Source organism: Diorhabda sublineata, chromosome 2 (assembly GCF_026230105.1).
Source record: "Diorhabda sublineata isolate icDioSubl1.1 chromosome 2, icDioSubl1.1, whole genome shotgun sequence".
Classification (NCBI taxonomy): Eukaryota; Metazoa; Arthropoda; class Insecta; order Coleoptera; family Chrysomelidae; genus Diorhabda; species Diorhabda sublineata.
In genome coordinates, this window is record NC_079475.1 from 5,246,377 (window position 1) to 5,262,558 (window position 16,182).

General features: G+C 32.4%; 1 protein-coding gene and 1 pseudogene across 3 annotated transcripts in view; both read right to left on the minus strand.

Moving 5' to 3' along the window:
• Nucleotides 1-435: 435 nt before the first annotated feature.
• On the minus strand, nucleotides 436-766 carry LOC130453188 (ubiquitin-60S ribosomal protein L40-like; annotated as a pseudogene).
• Nucleotides 764-16,182, minus strand: part of LOC130453065 (LIM domain-binding protein 2) — a 104,242-nt gene continuing 88,823 nt past the window's right edge. Inside the window, exons 5-9 of one of the 3 annotated variants that reach the window (XM_056792657.1) lie at nucleotides 12,915-13,087; nucleotides 9,510-9,719; nucleotides 6,801-6,933; nucleotides 6,278-6,405; nucleotides 764-4,386 (exon numbers count right to left, since the gene is read on the minus strand). In XM_056792657.1, the coding sequence (XP_056648635.1) occupies nucleotides 4,108-4,386; nucleotides 6,278-6,405; nucleotides 6,801-6,933; nucleotides 9,510-9,719; nucleotides 12,915-13,087 (923 nt within the window). In that variant the 3' untranslated portion in view covers nucleotides 764-4,107. Of the gene's footprint in view, nucleotides 4,387-6,273; nucleotides 6,406-6,800; nucleotides 6,934-9,509; nucleotides 9,720-12,914; nucleotides 13,088-16,182 lie in introns of all 3 variants that reach the window. The other 2 variants (XM_056792658.1, XM_056792659.1) reach the window with 2 other exon arrangements.

Sequence of the window (16,182 nt, forward strand, 5' to 3'; positions counted from 1 at the left end):
ATAAAACATTTGCCTTGGTAGATATCAAAATGTTCTGTACGAAAGCTTTTGATATTTATTTATAATGACAACCAGAAGATCCATACTCCGTTCCAAATTGTTATAAAGCAATTGTTAGATTGTGTTCTTCAATCTGTGACACCATAGACAATTGCTTTACCAGTTTTGATTTAGATTTTAGCTTTTTAAAACATCAGAAATTAACCGTGGTACGTATACTGAAGAAAAGTAGAGTAGAAATTCCATCAATTTTTGTAAATGGTAAAATACGGCAAACACATTCATTAACATTGATTGGAATAAAGCAACATAGACAATTCGTCTACCAGTTTTTATTTGATTGTATACATAAAACAAAAGGCCAAACCAGTCCAGTTTTACAATTATTGACGAGATAGATTATGTACAAGAAATCCACGTGTGATATTAACATGTCTACTTGATCTTCTTCTTGCGATGAAAGTTGTCTATATGTCCACTTTTGGTCTTTCTGCAGTTTGTAGCTCCAGGATGTAATCTGGCGTAGATTTACGACAATCACCTTGTCAAATTTGTACTTTATAGCAAATACACGAAGAGACAGTTCAACGATACGGCTTCTCAAAGGAAGCACCAGGTGAAGAGTAGTATCTTTTTGGATGTCGTAGTCCACGATAATCAAATATTGTTGATTTAGGGGTATACTACCTTCTTTATCATGGATTTTTGCTTTCACATTATCAATTGTGTGTGACAACTCCACTTTGAGGGTGAAGGTTTTTACTATTAAAAGTTTTCACGAAAATTTTCTTCCACAATGTTAATGTACCAAGACAAATTTGAGACAGAATTATAGAAATCTTTCGGATTGTGGATAACAATGAAGTGGCTATCGACCGTAGAAATAAGGGGAACAACTGTTGAGACTCAAGAAGAATCATAAGGTGTGTAAAGTTTAAAAAATCGTTATGCTTAGATCAAAAACTGCTTTAGGGCAAGTTAAGCAATGCAGAAGAGTTTTATTTGGAACATTTTTTTTTTTGTAAATATTACACCAAGATTTTAGACATTTGGTGGGAGTACAATTACAGGTGTGGGTTCCGAAGGGTTTTTATTAATGATAAAAATATTTCTGGCATTCTATATTTGAATAAAAATTTGCTAATAAGGATATAAATTCTTCAAAATAATTGTAAACTGATTTTAAATACCCCTTTTTTTATTCTTTATATTGTTGATTATTTTGAGGGGAGTGATTTTAATATCAAACTGCTGGTATGAGGTATCTGCAGTCAGGGAAGATGTGCTTAAGAGAAACAGGAACGTGACAACTTTGGTAGACAGGACGACTTTCTAACAACATCAAATAGTAAGTTTTGTATGATTGATGCGAAGTCTTTTTATTGTCCCAACTTCTCTCCTACTCAAAAAGTTTAGGGGCAGGTTAGAAGTAGACGGATTGATGTTATGTACTGCTACATACATCACAACAAGATTCTTGGATGAATAAATATTTTTCTAAAAACTAATAAATTTTAAACTTCATAAATTATAATTCACGTTTTCTTTAGGACTCCTCTGGTTGTTGTTTTTTTTTTTTTTCATTTCTTCATGAGGGAAACTATAAATTTTTCAATTCCAATATTTTGAAAACTTCGCGAATTTCATAATTTCCTTATTCATTGAATCCTTTTTCAGTTCCTTTATTGAATTGATTGAAGAATTCCACTGTTAGATGTTTAGTTTTTAGTATCTTTCAAAAAAATATAAATAATAAATTTATAATTTCATAATTTTTGTACTTTTGGTTCTTTATACGTTCTAGTAACACTGTGAATTCCACTGTTTGTTATAATTAATACGAATTGATATTTACTTATTCTTTATGACCTCGTCAGTTTTTTTTGAGGAGGGAAATGATTAATTCCACAGATCAATTCTTCTGCTTTAGTACAATTTATAATTTTATCGTAATTTTGTTCCTTTTGACCAATTTTTTGTATTCATATCGAAAATAATGTTGATTACCTTTACTCGTTTCCTGAATTTCTTGTAACTTCCGTTTTATACTTCAAGTATTTTTAATTCAATTCACTTTTGAGGAAACCGTTTTTTTATACATTAATATTTCAATAAAAAAACTATTTACATCATAAAATCTATAAAAATTTTAAAACACATTTATTGTTTAAAAAATCAACTTTACGATGTACCCCTTTGTATTTTTTTTCTGTTTAAATTACGTACACAACACAAGGGGGCGTAGACAGGTAGCAGTAGTCGGTTTAATATTGAAATATTATATTTTTAATGAAATTTAAAAGCTACTTTTCTACGCCCGTAAATTAAAAAAAAATACTATCATGATACAATAGTTTGAATAAAGACAAAACAATTTGCTATTCTTACCACATTTTTGCACTAAATTTCACCTACTCGATTATTTCTCAAGTAGACATTGCAGGGATTTTATTAAAATTTATTTTAAAAATAATTACAGCATATTTTTTTCATATAAAAATGTTCAAAATTTAAATTGATTAGAAAATGACACAAATTGTTCTTAAAATGACTAAAAAATGATTTATTTCAACTGGGGGAACAACAACGAAAACATTCTCTATAAAAATTAAAATAGAATTAATTCTCAAAATTATTAATTCATATTCTTTAAAACTCATAAAATTAGAAATTCATTTTCCCGATAAATCTTCCTAATTTTAAGCCTCTTTAGATAGAAAATTAATTTTAAAAAACATAAAAAATTGTCATTTTGACTTATTTCTGTCGGAACGTCAATTTTTTACTTATTTCAAAAAACTTTATATCAATCAGAAGAGACCTAAAATCAACCAAAACATATTAAAACATTCTAGAAATAAAAAGAAATTAGAAATATATTTACACAAGGTGAGACATTATTGTACACAATATAATAGACTCAAGAACAGGATAAAATAATAAATTTTGAACATTTTTATAAACAATTAATATACAAATTGGTTGTTAGGGCAGTAAAAACATGCTCATCACATGAAATGACAAATTTCTTATTTTGAAATCAGTTCGTTTTGCCTGGCAGACCAAAAATCGTTCCATTCAACCACAAACTCAAACGGTTTGGTTATTTGGACTTTTATTTAAAACAAAAGAAGTTGAAGGATGGAGTCGATATTTCAAAAATAGCTAATCTCTTTAGAAAAATAAAAAAAACTATGTGAATAATGAATGAAATTCCCAATTTTGCCAAAGCTTGTTCGTCATTAGAGAAGATATTCTCCAAAAGTAATTTTACCCTTGATGGCCCCCAGCCCTCTTCAAATATCTCTGAAAATATTGATTTTAGAGAAAAAACTTTCAAACACAAAATATAGCTCATAAATATCTCTATAAAAAAGGTCATGTACATTTTTCACGCAAACTTAATCTTTTGGCTGTTATGACCCAAAATATTTCAGTAAGAATGAAATTGATTTTTTTTTTCATGAACACTTGGAAGAGATCAGATTGGGCTAATAGATTTGATTCCTGCTGATATATTTTGGGTCATAACAGCCAAAAGAATTAGTTTATGTGAAAAATGTACATAATCTTTTTTATAGAGCTATTTATGAGCTATATTTTGTATTTGATACTATTTTATCTAAAATCATTATTTTCAAAGATGAAGGGGGCTGGGGGATAAACGAAGCTTTGTTGGTAAAAATCCTTTAAGGAATTATTTTCTTTAATCAAGGAAAAGCTTTGGCGAAAATTACAGTAAAATTGGAGGAACCTTATCAAATTTAATTAAACACTGCAATTTTTTATCAAAATAACAAATTTGGTTCATATACAGGAAGTAGAACAATTTTACGATAAATTATAAAACAAACAAATATCTTGGTTGGCTTCAGAATAAATTTAAAACTTATTTAATCTAATAAGGCCATATATTTAAGACGAAATTCGTTTCTACTTCCGTATATTTTAATAAAAACATTGGTATACAAAAAAATGTCATTTTTTTAGTGAAAAAAGTCCAATTTAAAAAAAAAATCAATCTAACCACTGAAATACTTGAAGTACAATAAAAAAATACTGACTCGGAGATTCTCATTGTTTTTATAAAGAAAAAAAAAACTATTATCACTGGCTCACTGCCGGGGATTTTTTATCAGAGTCCTGGTTGGAAGGGGTATTCCCTTGTTGTGAACCGACTCCTCCCGGTCCGCCCCTATCCCCCACTCCCGCTCCCCACGAATTTGATCCTGGCATCGGCGAGTCAGCAGCGTGGAAGCCATGGTTGTCATGGTCTAAGGAATTGGCGGCGTCGTACTGGGTGTTTTCTAACCTAGTTATCAGTCGCTCATCTTCGTCTCCGAATTCTCCACCCATCAATGAAGGTTCACCCACAACCATCACATCCTATAATTAAAAAAAATCATCATTTCAACATTTCATCTTCATGCGAACTTTAATTTTTATGATACTAACCTAATTAAAATTTTTTTCACCATGATTATTATGTCAAATTTAAACGATTGCATTTTTGAATGTACGGTCATTTAAAGCTTTTATAATTGAAAAATGTTGAATTAATTCTATTTGATCCGTTGATAAAAATTAAAAATTATTTAAAAATTACTTTTTCAATATATTTTGAGGATATGAGAGAATAATTAGAAAAGTGTCAAAATATTAGAAATAGAAATTTTCTACAAAATTGTATGGAACCACTTTTGTACATATTCAGATTTTGTGTATTTGCATGTTCATATATAAACAATTCGAATTAAAAGCTCAGTCGCATTTAGTAAAAAATTACAAATTTAGATTTTTTTTTGTTTGATCACCAATAATTTGTGGAAAGGAATTGTTCAACTCCATTTGGAGGTCAGCATCATTCAGCTCATCTGGACATACTGTTGGATATAAGCATCCTTCATTGGGATGCCCATTCATCCAGTTTTGTATGATTGCATTATCTTAATAACGTCTGATCACCTCATTGATGGACATCCTCTCATAAGGTGAGCACCTTGGCGAGGTCTCCACTCCAAAATAATTTTTGTCCAAATCTAGCTACGTAGCTAGCCCACTTCCATGTCATAGGGGTAGGAAATAATTAAAGACAACCATAATCATATTACTTTATAAAAAAATTAGAAGTCTTTGACAAAAAAACTTTATGTAATTGGAGAACGAAAAAGCGGATCTATCGCAGTATGCGAGCAGAGCATGTGGTTCTATAAAGACCCCAGCATGTGCAGGCCACTTGAAGCGTGGGGTGACCAAAGCGTACACGCATACATCCGAGGACCGACAACTGCCTGGACGACCGCACAAACGATGGCTGGATGATGTCGAAGAGGATCTTCAAGAGCTAGGTGTGAGGAGATGGACCGTGATGACTGGAGGAATGTGGTGGACGAGGCCAAGGCTCTTTGAGGGCCGTAGTGCTTGAACAAAAAATGTAGACATTCTTCTTATTCTGACTTGGCCACTATTTGTAGGCCACATTCAGTAGTTTTTCAGCAGGTTTTGTCACCTTTCTTATAGACAGACATTTGATAACCACTCTTTGTCTCAAATTTTTCTTATGATGCAGTTCTCCCTCGCCTATTTTCAATATCTCCTCTGTAATACCATTTTCTCCTCCACTTTTATTATTTTTCATTTTCCATATTTCACATTATACCTCTGTGCCCAAAGGTTCTTCTGGTTCCTTAACATCAACCTGTTCTACTGCTGATTGTTCCATGAGTTTTCTTGGTTGTCCTTTAACATAATATCAAAATATTCTACTTTATCTCTTCAGTGTCCTTCTGCTCTCTTGGGTTTTTATCATGTGCTCTTCTCACCTCCTGGTAAAGATTTCTCATTTCTTTACTCATATACTTTTCTGTTACCCCTTCAAATTACTCCTTAATGTGTTTATTTTTACGTCAACATCCTCTACTTCTGGTTTTTTATTCAGTTTCTCTGTTACTATGTTTTCTATATCTCTTCCTATTTCTTCATTCTTCAATCTTGTCCTTTGGTTTTTTTGTTTTGGCACCTTCTGCATCTTCAGGAACTGTTAAGATTACCATCAGTCTTTGAAGATGATAACTTGGTTATAGAAACGCGCGTCAGACAGAGTAATTGTGAGTGTTGATGTAGTGGTAGTGTAAACAGTGTGTTCGGTATCAAAGGGAAAAGTTCAGTTTAGTTTAGTTTTTGACACTAAATATAAAAATAGATGAAATAGAATATAAAATTATTTTGATACATTATTTTGTGATTAAAAAAAAGATGAAAATTTCAACGTACATACCTGCGACGCTAAGGAAAAATTAGGCCCCGGAGATCTTTTTTTGTTTGGCGCCGGTGCTGCATTATTGGCCGCCCCTCCTGAATTCGATCCTTTCCTTTTTCGTCGTTTATTCGCCGGCCTTTGAGATTCTGTACGGACACAGTCAATTAAACATTCATCATCAAAAATTTATCTAATCACGTGCAAAAACTTGAATTTTGTCAGGATTCTTTTCATTTTTGCTATACACAAAAAAGATATTTCAAAATTAATCATCAACATTTTTAAGTAGACATTTTACAGCACTGAAGAAGTTTGACTGTAACACTGACGAAACTTTCCAAAATAAAATTGTTTACGATATAAAAATATGGTTGGGCAAAATTGTGGTGAATATGAATTTTATGAAAATTATAAATTTGATAAAAGACTCACTTTAACGTCGTTCTGTCGTTACTAAATTATAAAAAAAAGGAAATAAGGTATGAGGAAAAATTTGGTAAAGCATAAATGAATAATCCTATAGTGCAATTAAAATTGGTACCTCTCTTACCCGGCGGCGCAACCATCCTCTGCCATTTCTGAAATAACGTCGTTTTCAGGCAGTCCCTGGGACTTAAAGCGTATGCCTTATGTCGAGACATAAGTTCCTGCATAGGTTCTAATATCACACATAACTGTAAGATAAAAAGAAAATAGTTATAAAAAAACCCAAGTCGTATTATTCAAAAATAACAAAAAGACAACGAGGATACCACGAAGGATACCTGAACCACCAAGATAAAAAACCTGCATCTCTACCTGGACACGTTCATTACATGGTGTATGAAGATGGTCTCAGAAGTACCTAGCCCAACAAAAAAAACACAAAAATTTTGGAAAAACATTTATTTATTCTTCAACTTTATTTCTTTCTAGTTCCATACTCTTTTCCCAATGATGTTCAATAAGTTTGATACCTTTTTTGTCTGGGAAGAGAAAATAATCCTAAGGGGCTAAATCGGGCGAATAGGGTGCATGATGTAGCAATTAAAACTTTAATTCATTAATTTTGGCCATTGCAATATAAGATGTGTGCGCTGACAACTGCTAGGATTCATCGAAACACGATCCAAGCTGGAAGTAGAGACCAAGTGCATCTAGGTTGCTCTTATCCCAATCAAGCTGTATGTATCTACGATTTTGGGATACACTACCAAGAGTAATCGCAGGATCAGCAGATTATTTCCTGTAGCAAGCAACCTTAGTACATCAGGACCCACTAGATCTATCAAGAGTTTCACCATTGAAGATATCTTAGATGGCACCCTCAGGAAAAGATTTGAAGAGGTTAATATGAGAAGTATTTGAGGTTATGTATTAAAAGGTAGCGATTTTTCGTTATTTTTAATCATATTGAACTATTTTTTTTTTGGTGTCGAAACGGATTTACGTTTAAAATAGTTAAGATTATGAATTTAAAAATCATAATACGGCCAATTGACTGATATTTGAAGATATGTATTGAGAAAAGGCGATTTTTTTGATTATTTTTTGAGCATATTGAACATATGATTTTAATTTTAGGCTTCTTTGGTGTGGTAATGAATTGACAGAAAAAATCGTAAGATAATTGGACGATTTCGAGTCGAGAGATATTTGATGTTATGTATTGAAAATCGGCGATTTTTTGGTTATTTTAAGCATAGGTTCTACTTTTTTAACGTGGCAACGAAGTAGCAGTTAAAATCGTAATGAATGTGAATTAGCAATGAAAATAAAACCAGAGAGAGATATTTGAGGTTATGTATTGAAAAATGTCAGTTTTTTGTTTATTCTAGAGAGGATGGATCCAGTTTTTGCTATTTTTGGTATGAAAACAAATTGACAGTTAAAAACGTAAAAAATAAAAATTAAGAAAATATAATGGGACCTTTCGAGATATATTTAGGTTAATTTATAATAGGCTACATAATTTTACTACCAAAAATTAAGAGTTAAGCGGATAAAAAATTTTTGAATATGTGTTTTTTTACATATTTCACGATTCTGATTCAAGATCCAAGTATTTTTTTAATAACGTCAAAAAATATTTATAAAACTTAGGTTTGAGCACTGACATCCCTTCCCTACCTCATTCAACTTCAATGAGAAAACTTATTACTGTCTACATTGTATAGCCAAATTCTGGATACTGTAAATTTGAGCAAATTCTTGCATTTTGGCCGTTTGTACTATCCCTTGGGAAATTTCCCCAGATATATGAAACTCTTTGTTGCAGATTGGAGCTTCGATTTCAAAACTTTGTGCGTGATAGCATAAATGTAATCTTTACGAATTTTTTTTGACGTTAAAAAAATACTAACATCACAATTTGTTGTTAATAGATTACTTATTAAGTATTCTATGTAATAGTTATAGAAAATTTGCAGACATTTTGGGGCTTCGATTTCAAAACGAATACTGCACATCAGCAGTTCTTCAATACATAACCTCAAATATCTCTCGATTAGTTGTATGTATTATCATTACTGATTCACATTCTTTACGATTCAAATTTCCACTTCGTTCCAACGTAAAAAGTAACCTAACCGAAAATTTTGAGGCTTCGATTTCAAAACGAACGATAAGAGTCAGCGCTCAAACGAAAACTTTATAAATTTCTATTGGCTTTATAAAAAATTCTTACATGTCAGTTTTTTTGTTAATAAGTTCTTCATTAAGTATCCTTCGCAATAGTTACAGAAAATTTGTCAAAAATTTGGGGTTTCCATTTAAAAACGAACGATAAGCGTCAGCGTTCAAACGTAAACTTTATGAATATTTTTTGGCGTCAAAAATCTTGCATGTCAGTTTTTTTGGTAATAAGTTCCTCATAAAGTATTCTTCGCAATAGTTGGAGAGAATTTACAATAATTTTGGGGTATCGACTCCGAAACGAACGAAAAATTTTGGCAACGGTGCGCGTCAGCGCTCAAACATAAACTTTATGGAATTTGTTTGGCGTCAAAAAAAATTCTTACATCACAATTTTTTGTTAATTGTTTTGTAATTAGGTGAACTTTGTAATAGTTAAATAATTTATTTCCTATTTTGGGTTTTCGATTCAGAATCCAGAATCATTTCGAGGTATATATAAAAAAAACCAAAAAAATATGCAAACTAGTGTAAATCCAATAAAATTAAATTTATAATCATTTTACTGCAATTAGTGCACTTAGTTATTGGAAGTTTGAGACGAAAATTCGAAATAAATGAATAATTTTAAACTTACCCTCAAATAATTAAGCGTAGAATTGGTGATGCCCTGCCTTGTGATGTTCTTCGATAGTTGGTCCAACATACTGGGATCCTGTTGGGAATGCATACCGACTACCGTTCTTGGAATTAATTCTCGATGCGTCCTAACGGCGAAATGCCACGACTTTATCCTCATCAAGTCGTCGAAAGTAAATTCTAGAATTAAGCGGCCCTCTGTACACACCTAAAGCGAAATTAAATGAAGAATTTTTAAAAAATTGCATACGAATAAAAGAGATCGTTATCGATTTTCAAGTACAGTGAATGTGATTGATTGCAGTGATTGAATTAATTTTCAAGAGGCAATATTTATGAGAGATCAAAAAATCAAGACGATAATACTTTTTGTTTGGAGGAAACTTGAATAAATGTACATTCTGTGAAGGTAGTTTAACAAAATTTATAGTCGATTTGTGTACTAGAATTTTCAAATAGTAAAATATACCGTTCAAGTATCATTCATATTCAAGAAGCTGTAGGATTTTTTGTATAAGTGTCATGGAAATAAATTTATTTCAAATTCCACAAAAAAGTACCACGAGGATATAATGTTCTAAAAAAATATATAATATGAACAAAGACCACTCAAAATTAAAGGCATTGATATACAATGCTAAATGAGAAAAGTTACACCTCTCCGATTGATTAACAATAAAAGAAATAGTTGCAAAAAAAGGATTACTCAAAAAAGAGATAAAACAGTTGTGTAAACAACATTTACAAATATTTAAGAAGATGTAGAAAATAGCAAGACAACATGAAATTATCGTTAACACTTTATTTAACTAATATGGAGTCAAATCAATGGCTACGTGGTGAATTACCATATAATATTCAAACCTCAAGACGCTTGTTAAATATTATGTGATTGTGTATAATTTCACCCATAAATTTACACAAAACATTTCATAGTAGAGTAAAAGGTATTATTTCTGTGAGAAGTGAGGAAACGGATGACAACTTATGTAAATATATTCAAATTGGAACAGTTGAGATAAATGGACAAACATTTGAGGAATAAAATAGCTCAATCTAAATCTATCATATCTATATACGTGAACTTTACTAATAGAGCTCAACAACTAAGCTGGAGTTTTCAGAATCGTTGGTGATATTCATAGTGAACACACTATTTACACTACCATTACACAATCACTCACAATTACACTGTCTGATGGCCGTTTCGATAACCAAGTTATAATCTTCAGAGACTGAACGTAAACAGTTTAATAAAAACAAATATTTATGGTTGGATAATCCGATCCTGCACTGCCCCAGACCGGCATTCCAGTAATCCGACGCGACACGACATACGAAAAAACAGTTACAAAATTGAATCAGTTTGCAAAAACCTTAAGGTCCTGGTTCCTCCAAGAGCGAAATAGGCATACACCGATCACAGGAGAAGTTCTCAAAGAAAAATCCAGATTATTCTACGCCAAAATACTGGGGAAAGATGATTTTCAGGCCAGTGAAAAAAGATGGTTTGAAAAATTCCAAAAGCGTTTTGGAATTCGTCTGCTAAGTATGACGGGCGAAAAACTCTTTTGTGATGCCGCAGCGGTCGACCGATATAAAGATAAGTTTGAGAAGATCGTCAAAGAACTAAGCCTAACTCCTGACCAAATCTATGATGCAGATAAGAGCGATTTATTTTGGCGGCTTTTTACTAAAAGCTGCAACAAATTGTCCGGGCCGTAAACTGACGATAGACAGGATAACGTTTATGCCATGTTCGAATGCAAGTGGCACACATAAATTGAATCTATTGGTGATTGAAAAGGCGAAAAATTCCGGGATATTCAAATATGTTAATCTACCTTTTCATATAAAACAATAATTTTACTATCAAAAGATTAATACTTTTCGAAATAATCACTAAAGATATCGAGACATTTGTCATATCTCTGGACAGACCTTAAAACTTGTGGAAATTCCGTAGACAAAGCAATAACCTGCGATTATCTTTAACCATTCAGGTCATCTGAAACGACAGATTTGCGTCTTTGGCTCCCTTCGTAAAGCACATCATTACGACCATCTTTAAACTTTCGACACCATTCATGCAAAACACCATCACTCATGAAGTTTTCCCCATACACACGACTCATTCTCCGATAGATTTCCGCTGCACTATGGCTTTCAGCCTGTAAAAAACGAATTTCACTTCGTAATTTATACTTGGCAGGAGCATTAATAATGGCGGACATGTTTACGTGGCTGTAGCACAACGCCGACTGATGCCTGAATGTCAACAATGACGCAGTGTGTAGTGCGAGAGCTTCGCAATTGCCTACAGCGCATGTCTGCTTTCTTCTGTGCGCGTACCGTCTGCACGGTTGAAAAAAAAACCGCACTGGTAGAAACCAAAGTACGGGATGGACAACGCAAGCTGTTTGTAATGACTGGTTTTATGGAATATTCGTGTCAAGAGTAAAAAAATTTCGTAAGAAAATGAAATTGCCACAGAAAGCTCTGTTTATTTTGGATAACTGTCCTGGTCACCCAGAAGAATCCGAGTTAAAATGTTCAGGCATACAATTGATGTTCTTGCCCCTTAAAAGTAAATCCTCTTTTACAACCAATAGATCAGAATATCATCCAAAAAGTAAAAATGCAATACAAAAAAGCTTTGCTTTAGTTTTGGCAAAGGAAGATAAAGCCATGAATTCATTAAAAGAAACGTGGTTTTTTTCATTTGCGAACTTTTGGGAAAATCTATCTCGTAAACGTCCCTGTTTGTTCATGGAGCAACTTATGGCCGGATATGACATTGTAGGAGCAATACATATAAAAAGGAATATATATGTAGAAAAGGAAGTTTCTCTTGCTACTAAAGAACCCGAAGAAAATGTTAATTGTGAACTGATAGAGCTAAGAAAAACACTTGCCGAAAAACTCGTTGATGAGAGCGAAAATTTAACTTCAGTGCCGGCGAGTCTGTTTATGACAGACGGCGAAATAATCGAAGATGTGTTGAATAGGGGAGAAGAAGAAGAAGATGGTGATGATTGAGATGAAACGTCTGTTCATTTAGTTAGCAATGATGCTGCAGTCGTTGACTTTGCTACTTTCATAAAGTGGGCAGAAGAGAATGATGACTCCGCAAATGATATTCTTGTTTTAAAGAGGCTTCAATGTGTTAAAAGTGTCGTTTCAAACCAAGAAGCAAAAGAAAATTGACAGTTTATTTACTCAAATGGTATAGTCCACCATAATAGAATTTTGAAAACTTCATTTTTTAAAAGAGACAATTAAATCCTTTTTGTCTATAATATGTACTTTTTACCTAAAACTTAAAGATAAAGCTCACTCCTAGTCTATCTACTCGATTAACGAGAGTCTGTACTGTATTTGGAATATTCGATTGACTACTTACCTTGGTAAATAAAGGTTTACCATGATGTGTTATCATAGTGCACTGATCACAGTCTAGAGTAATACTAGTATTGTGGAAGGACTCCTTGGGGTGTTTCATATTATAATACAATTCAGTCACTCCACCTTCAAAAATACTCCTAAAATACCTTGGAATTAACGTCCTTCCAATAGCTAAAAATTAAGAAAAAACATTTTTTACACTAAATTCTAAAAATTAGGTATAGTAATTTTCCAATTATTAAATAGAAATTTTCAATTTTTAAATGTATGTAGCTCAAAGTTATTTTCATACAATTATTTATATGAAAAATGAGTCCAATTTTCAATTATAACTGAGTTGGAGTTTGTGGAACCTGTGGTGATATTCATACTGTTTTCACCACCACTACACCAACACTCACAATTACACTGTATGACGCGTGTTTCGATAAACAAGTTATCATCTACAGAGACGGGGGAAACAAAAAACTAAATGACATGACTTACCTATTTTATACTATATTTCCCCACCAATTAATCTTCTTCCGAGAAAATTAATTCTAGCGGGAAAACTTCCTTGGCGAGAATCTTGACTACTGAACTATTGAAAAATCCCGCCAAGGAGGTTTTCCCGCTAGAACTAATTTTCTCGGGAGAAGATTAATTGGTGGGGAAACTTAGTATAAAACAGGTAAGTCAGTCATTAGGTTTAAGTTTACCTTCAATCTCTGAACTTGGTTATCGAAACGCGCGTCAGACAGTGTGTTGGTGTAGTGCTATTGTGGACTGTGTGTTCAGTCTGAATTTTAATATAATCACCATCAAATAACCAATTAAGATTTCAATTGGTAATTTCCATAATTTATGAGATGAAAAATTATTTTCGAATTTTAATTCTAAAAGGAAATGTAGAATTTCCTATTTTTTTTGTTAAGTAATGATTCAAATTCAAATTGTCGGTTTTCTATATTTTAGGAATTAAAATTTATTTTTGATAATCAATTGAAACTACATATTTTCTTGATTTATGTGTTTATATCTTTTTAAGCTATGAAAATTCAATTTTTTTATACAAACTGCCAATTTCCTTCATTAAGGTGATTGAAATTATTTTTAAACAAAAATTTTAGTTTTACTTTTTGAAAAAAAATCTCACCCACTTACATCGAAATGTTTTTGACATTTGTTCGAAAATAAGAGGCTTAAGTGGCGTTGACTCAAGCATTGATGCAAACGGCGTCACTACCGCCGTCTATCAAAAACTTTTGAATCTTTCTTAAACATAGGAAAATTCAAAACTCTAGGAATTGATAACTATCTATGACTTAGAAACTTTCTTGGAGAAAAACTCACCTCTATGTATCACGAAAATAAATTATATCATTTATTATAAGGGATTGTCCCTTACAAAAACTAAAATTTAGTCAAATTCAAAATATCGTTTATTTCAATGATTAGAAAATATACAGACCACAAAAATTATCGCATCATTGGTATTTTAGGATATTTTTAATACTTACTTAATAGATATCCTGGTTTGTTATCATGAGCAAAAAAACAATTTCTTACAAATTTTTTTGGAAGCAAAAATGCTCCAGTAAATCATTCCTCTCTTGGAGAATGCATTGAGATCGAAAACTTTCTAAGCAAATTGTGTTATTGTATAGTGAAAATTTAAATTTATTTTGTTAATAATGGATGTGCCTCAACGTTTAACAAGACATGTAACGGATGAAGTTGCGCTCATACAAGATAGCCGCAGTCAAAGATTGGTTGCCGGAGTAATTGGAGTTCAATAAAACACCATATCCAGATTTGTTGTTCGCTACCAAGAAACAGGGCAGCTAACCAGAAGACCCGGACAAGGTCGCGGAAGGGTAACTTCGGTAGTAGATAATCGTTATTTGAGGTTAACGGCGTTAAGATTTAGGCATACCACCGCTCGAAGATTGCAAACAGATCTGTTGGCTGCTCGTAATGTCCGAATAAGCCTACAAACAGTTCGAAATAGGCTGAGAGAAGCAGGTATATGAGCCAGAGTGCCAGCTAGAGGTCCTCGTCTTACCAGAGAACATCGAATAGCAAGATTGGAATTTGCTCGAGAACACGCAAATTGGAATTGATTGGTCCGATATTTTATTCACGGATGAATCAAGATTTTGTTTGTATTCATCAGATAGGCGTGTACCAGTATACAGTGCTTTTCAGATAAAAGTATCCACCTTTAATAACTTTTGTAATACTGGTATTTAGAAGAAATCCAAAAACACGTCAATTTATGTTGGAAGGGGCAAGCATTATGGCATATTTAAACTTACTTGAAAAGACACCCCCCCATCCCCAGCAGCATCCCCTTTATTTTTTTAAATTACTTGTCATATTTTTTATGTAAAATTTGGATACTCCTCTTTGAGCTGATTTCAAAAATGTATAATACTTGTAGGTTAAAGTGGTTAGTTTATGAGATAAACAATTTTTCTTTTAAGAGCACAAATTTTACTTATTATTTACTTTCACCTTATTTGCCTGTACTAAAATGGGTTGTACAACAGTTCAAACTCTTTAATCTTTTTAACTGTGCTATTTATTCTACTTAAAAAATCCAAACAACAAAAAACTCTACTTTTTATTAAAGTTTGACATTGTCAACTAGAATTTGTAGTCACTATTGATAGTGTAATTTGATACATTATTTATTTTGTTTCTCTGAAATGGTTCACTCTTTGCAAGAAAGAATTGAAATTGTAGGTTTATACTACCAAAATAATAATTGTGCAAGAGCTGCTGCTAGAATATTTAACGAATTACATGACGGAAGACATGCAACTCATAAGTATGTAATTCAACTGATGGAGAAATTTACCACAACAGGGTCTGTTTGCAATAAAGTGCATAAGCGAGAGGGACTCGTAAATAACGAAGCAATCCAAGTGGCAATTTTAGGGCAAGTCAGCTTAGAGGCTCAACAACCCCAATCGTTGTCAACAATAAGTAGAGCGATCGGTGTTTCATCTTCTACAGTTTTCCGAGTCCTACATAAATTCAAGTACCACTCATACAAAGTTAAGTTGGTGTACGAGTTGAATGAAGATGATTTTGATCGTCGTCTAGAGTTTTGCGAATCAATGACGCAAATTATCAATAACAATCCACAATTGTTAAACAATATTTGCTTTTCTGATGAATGCTCATGGTCATTAAATGGCTTAGTAAGTAGGCATAATTGTAGATATTGGGCTGAAAGTGATCCACATATTATGCGTGAATTCCATACACAACATCCCCAA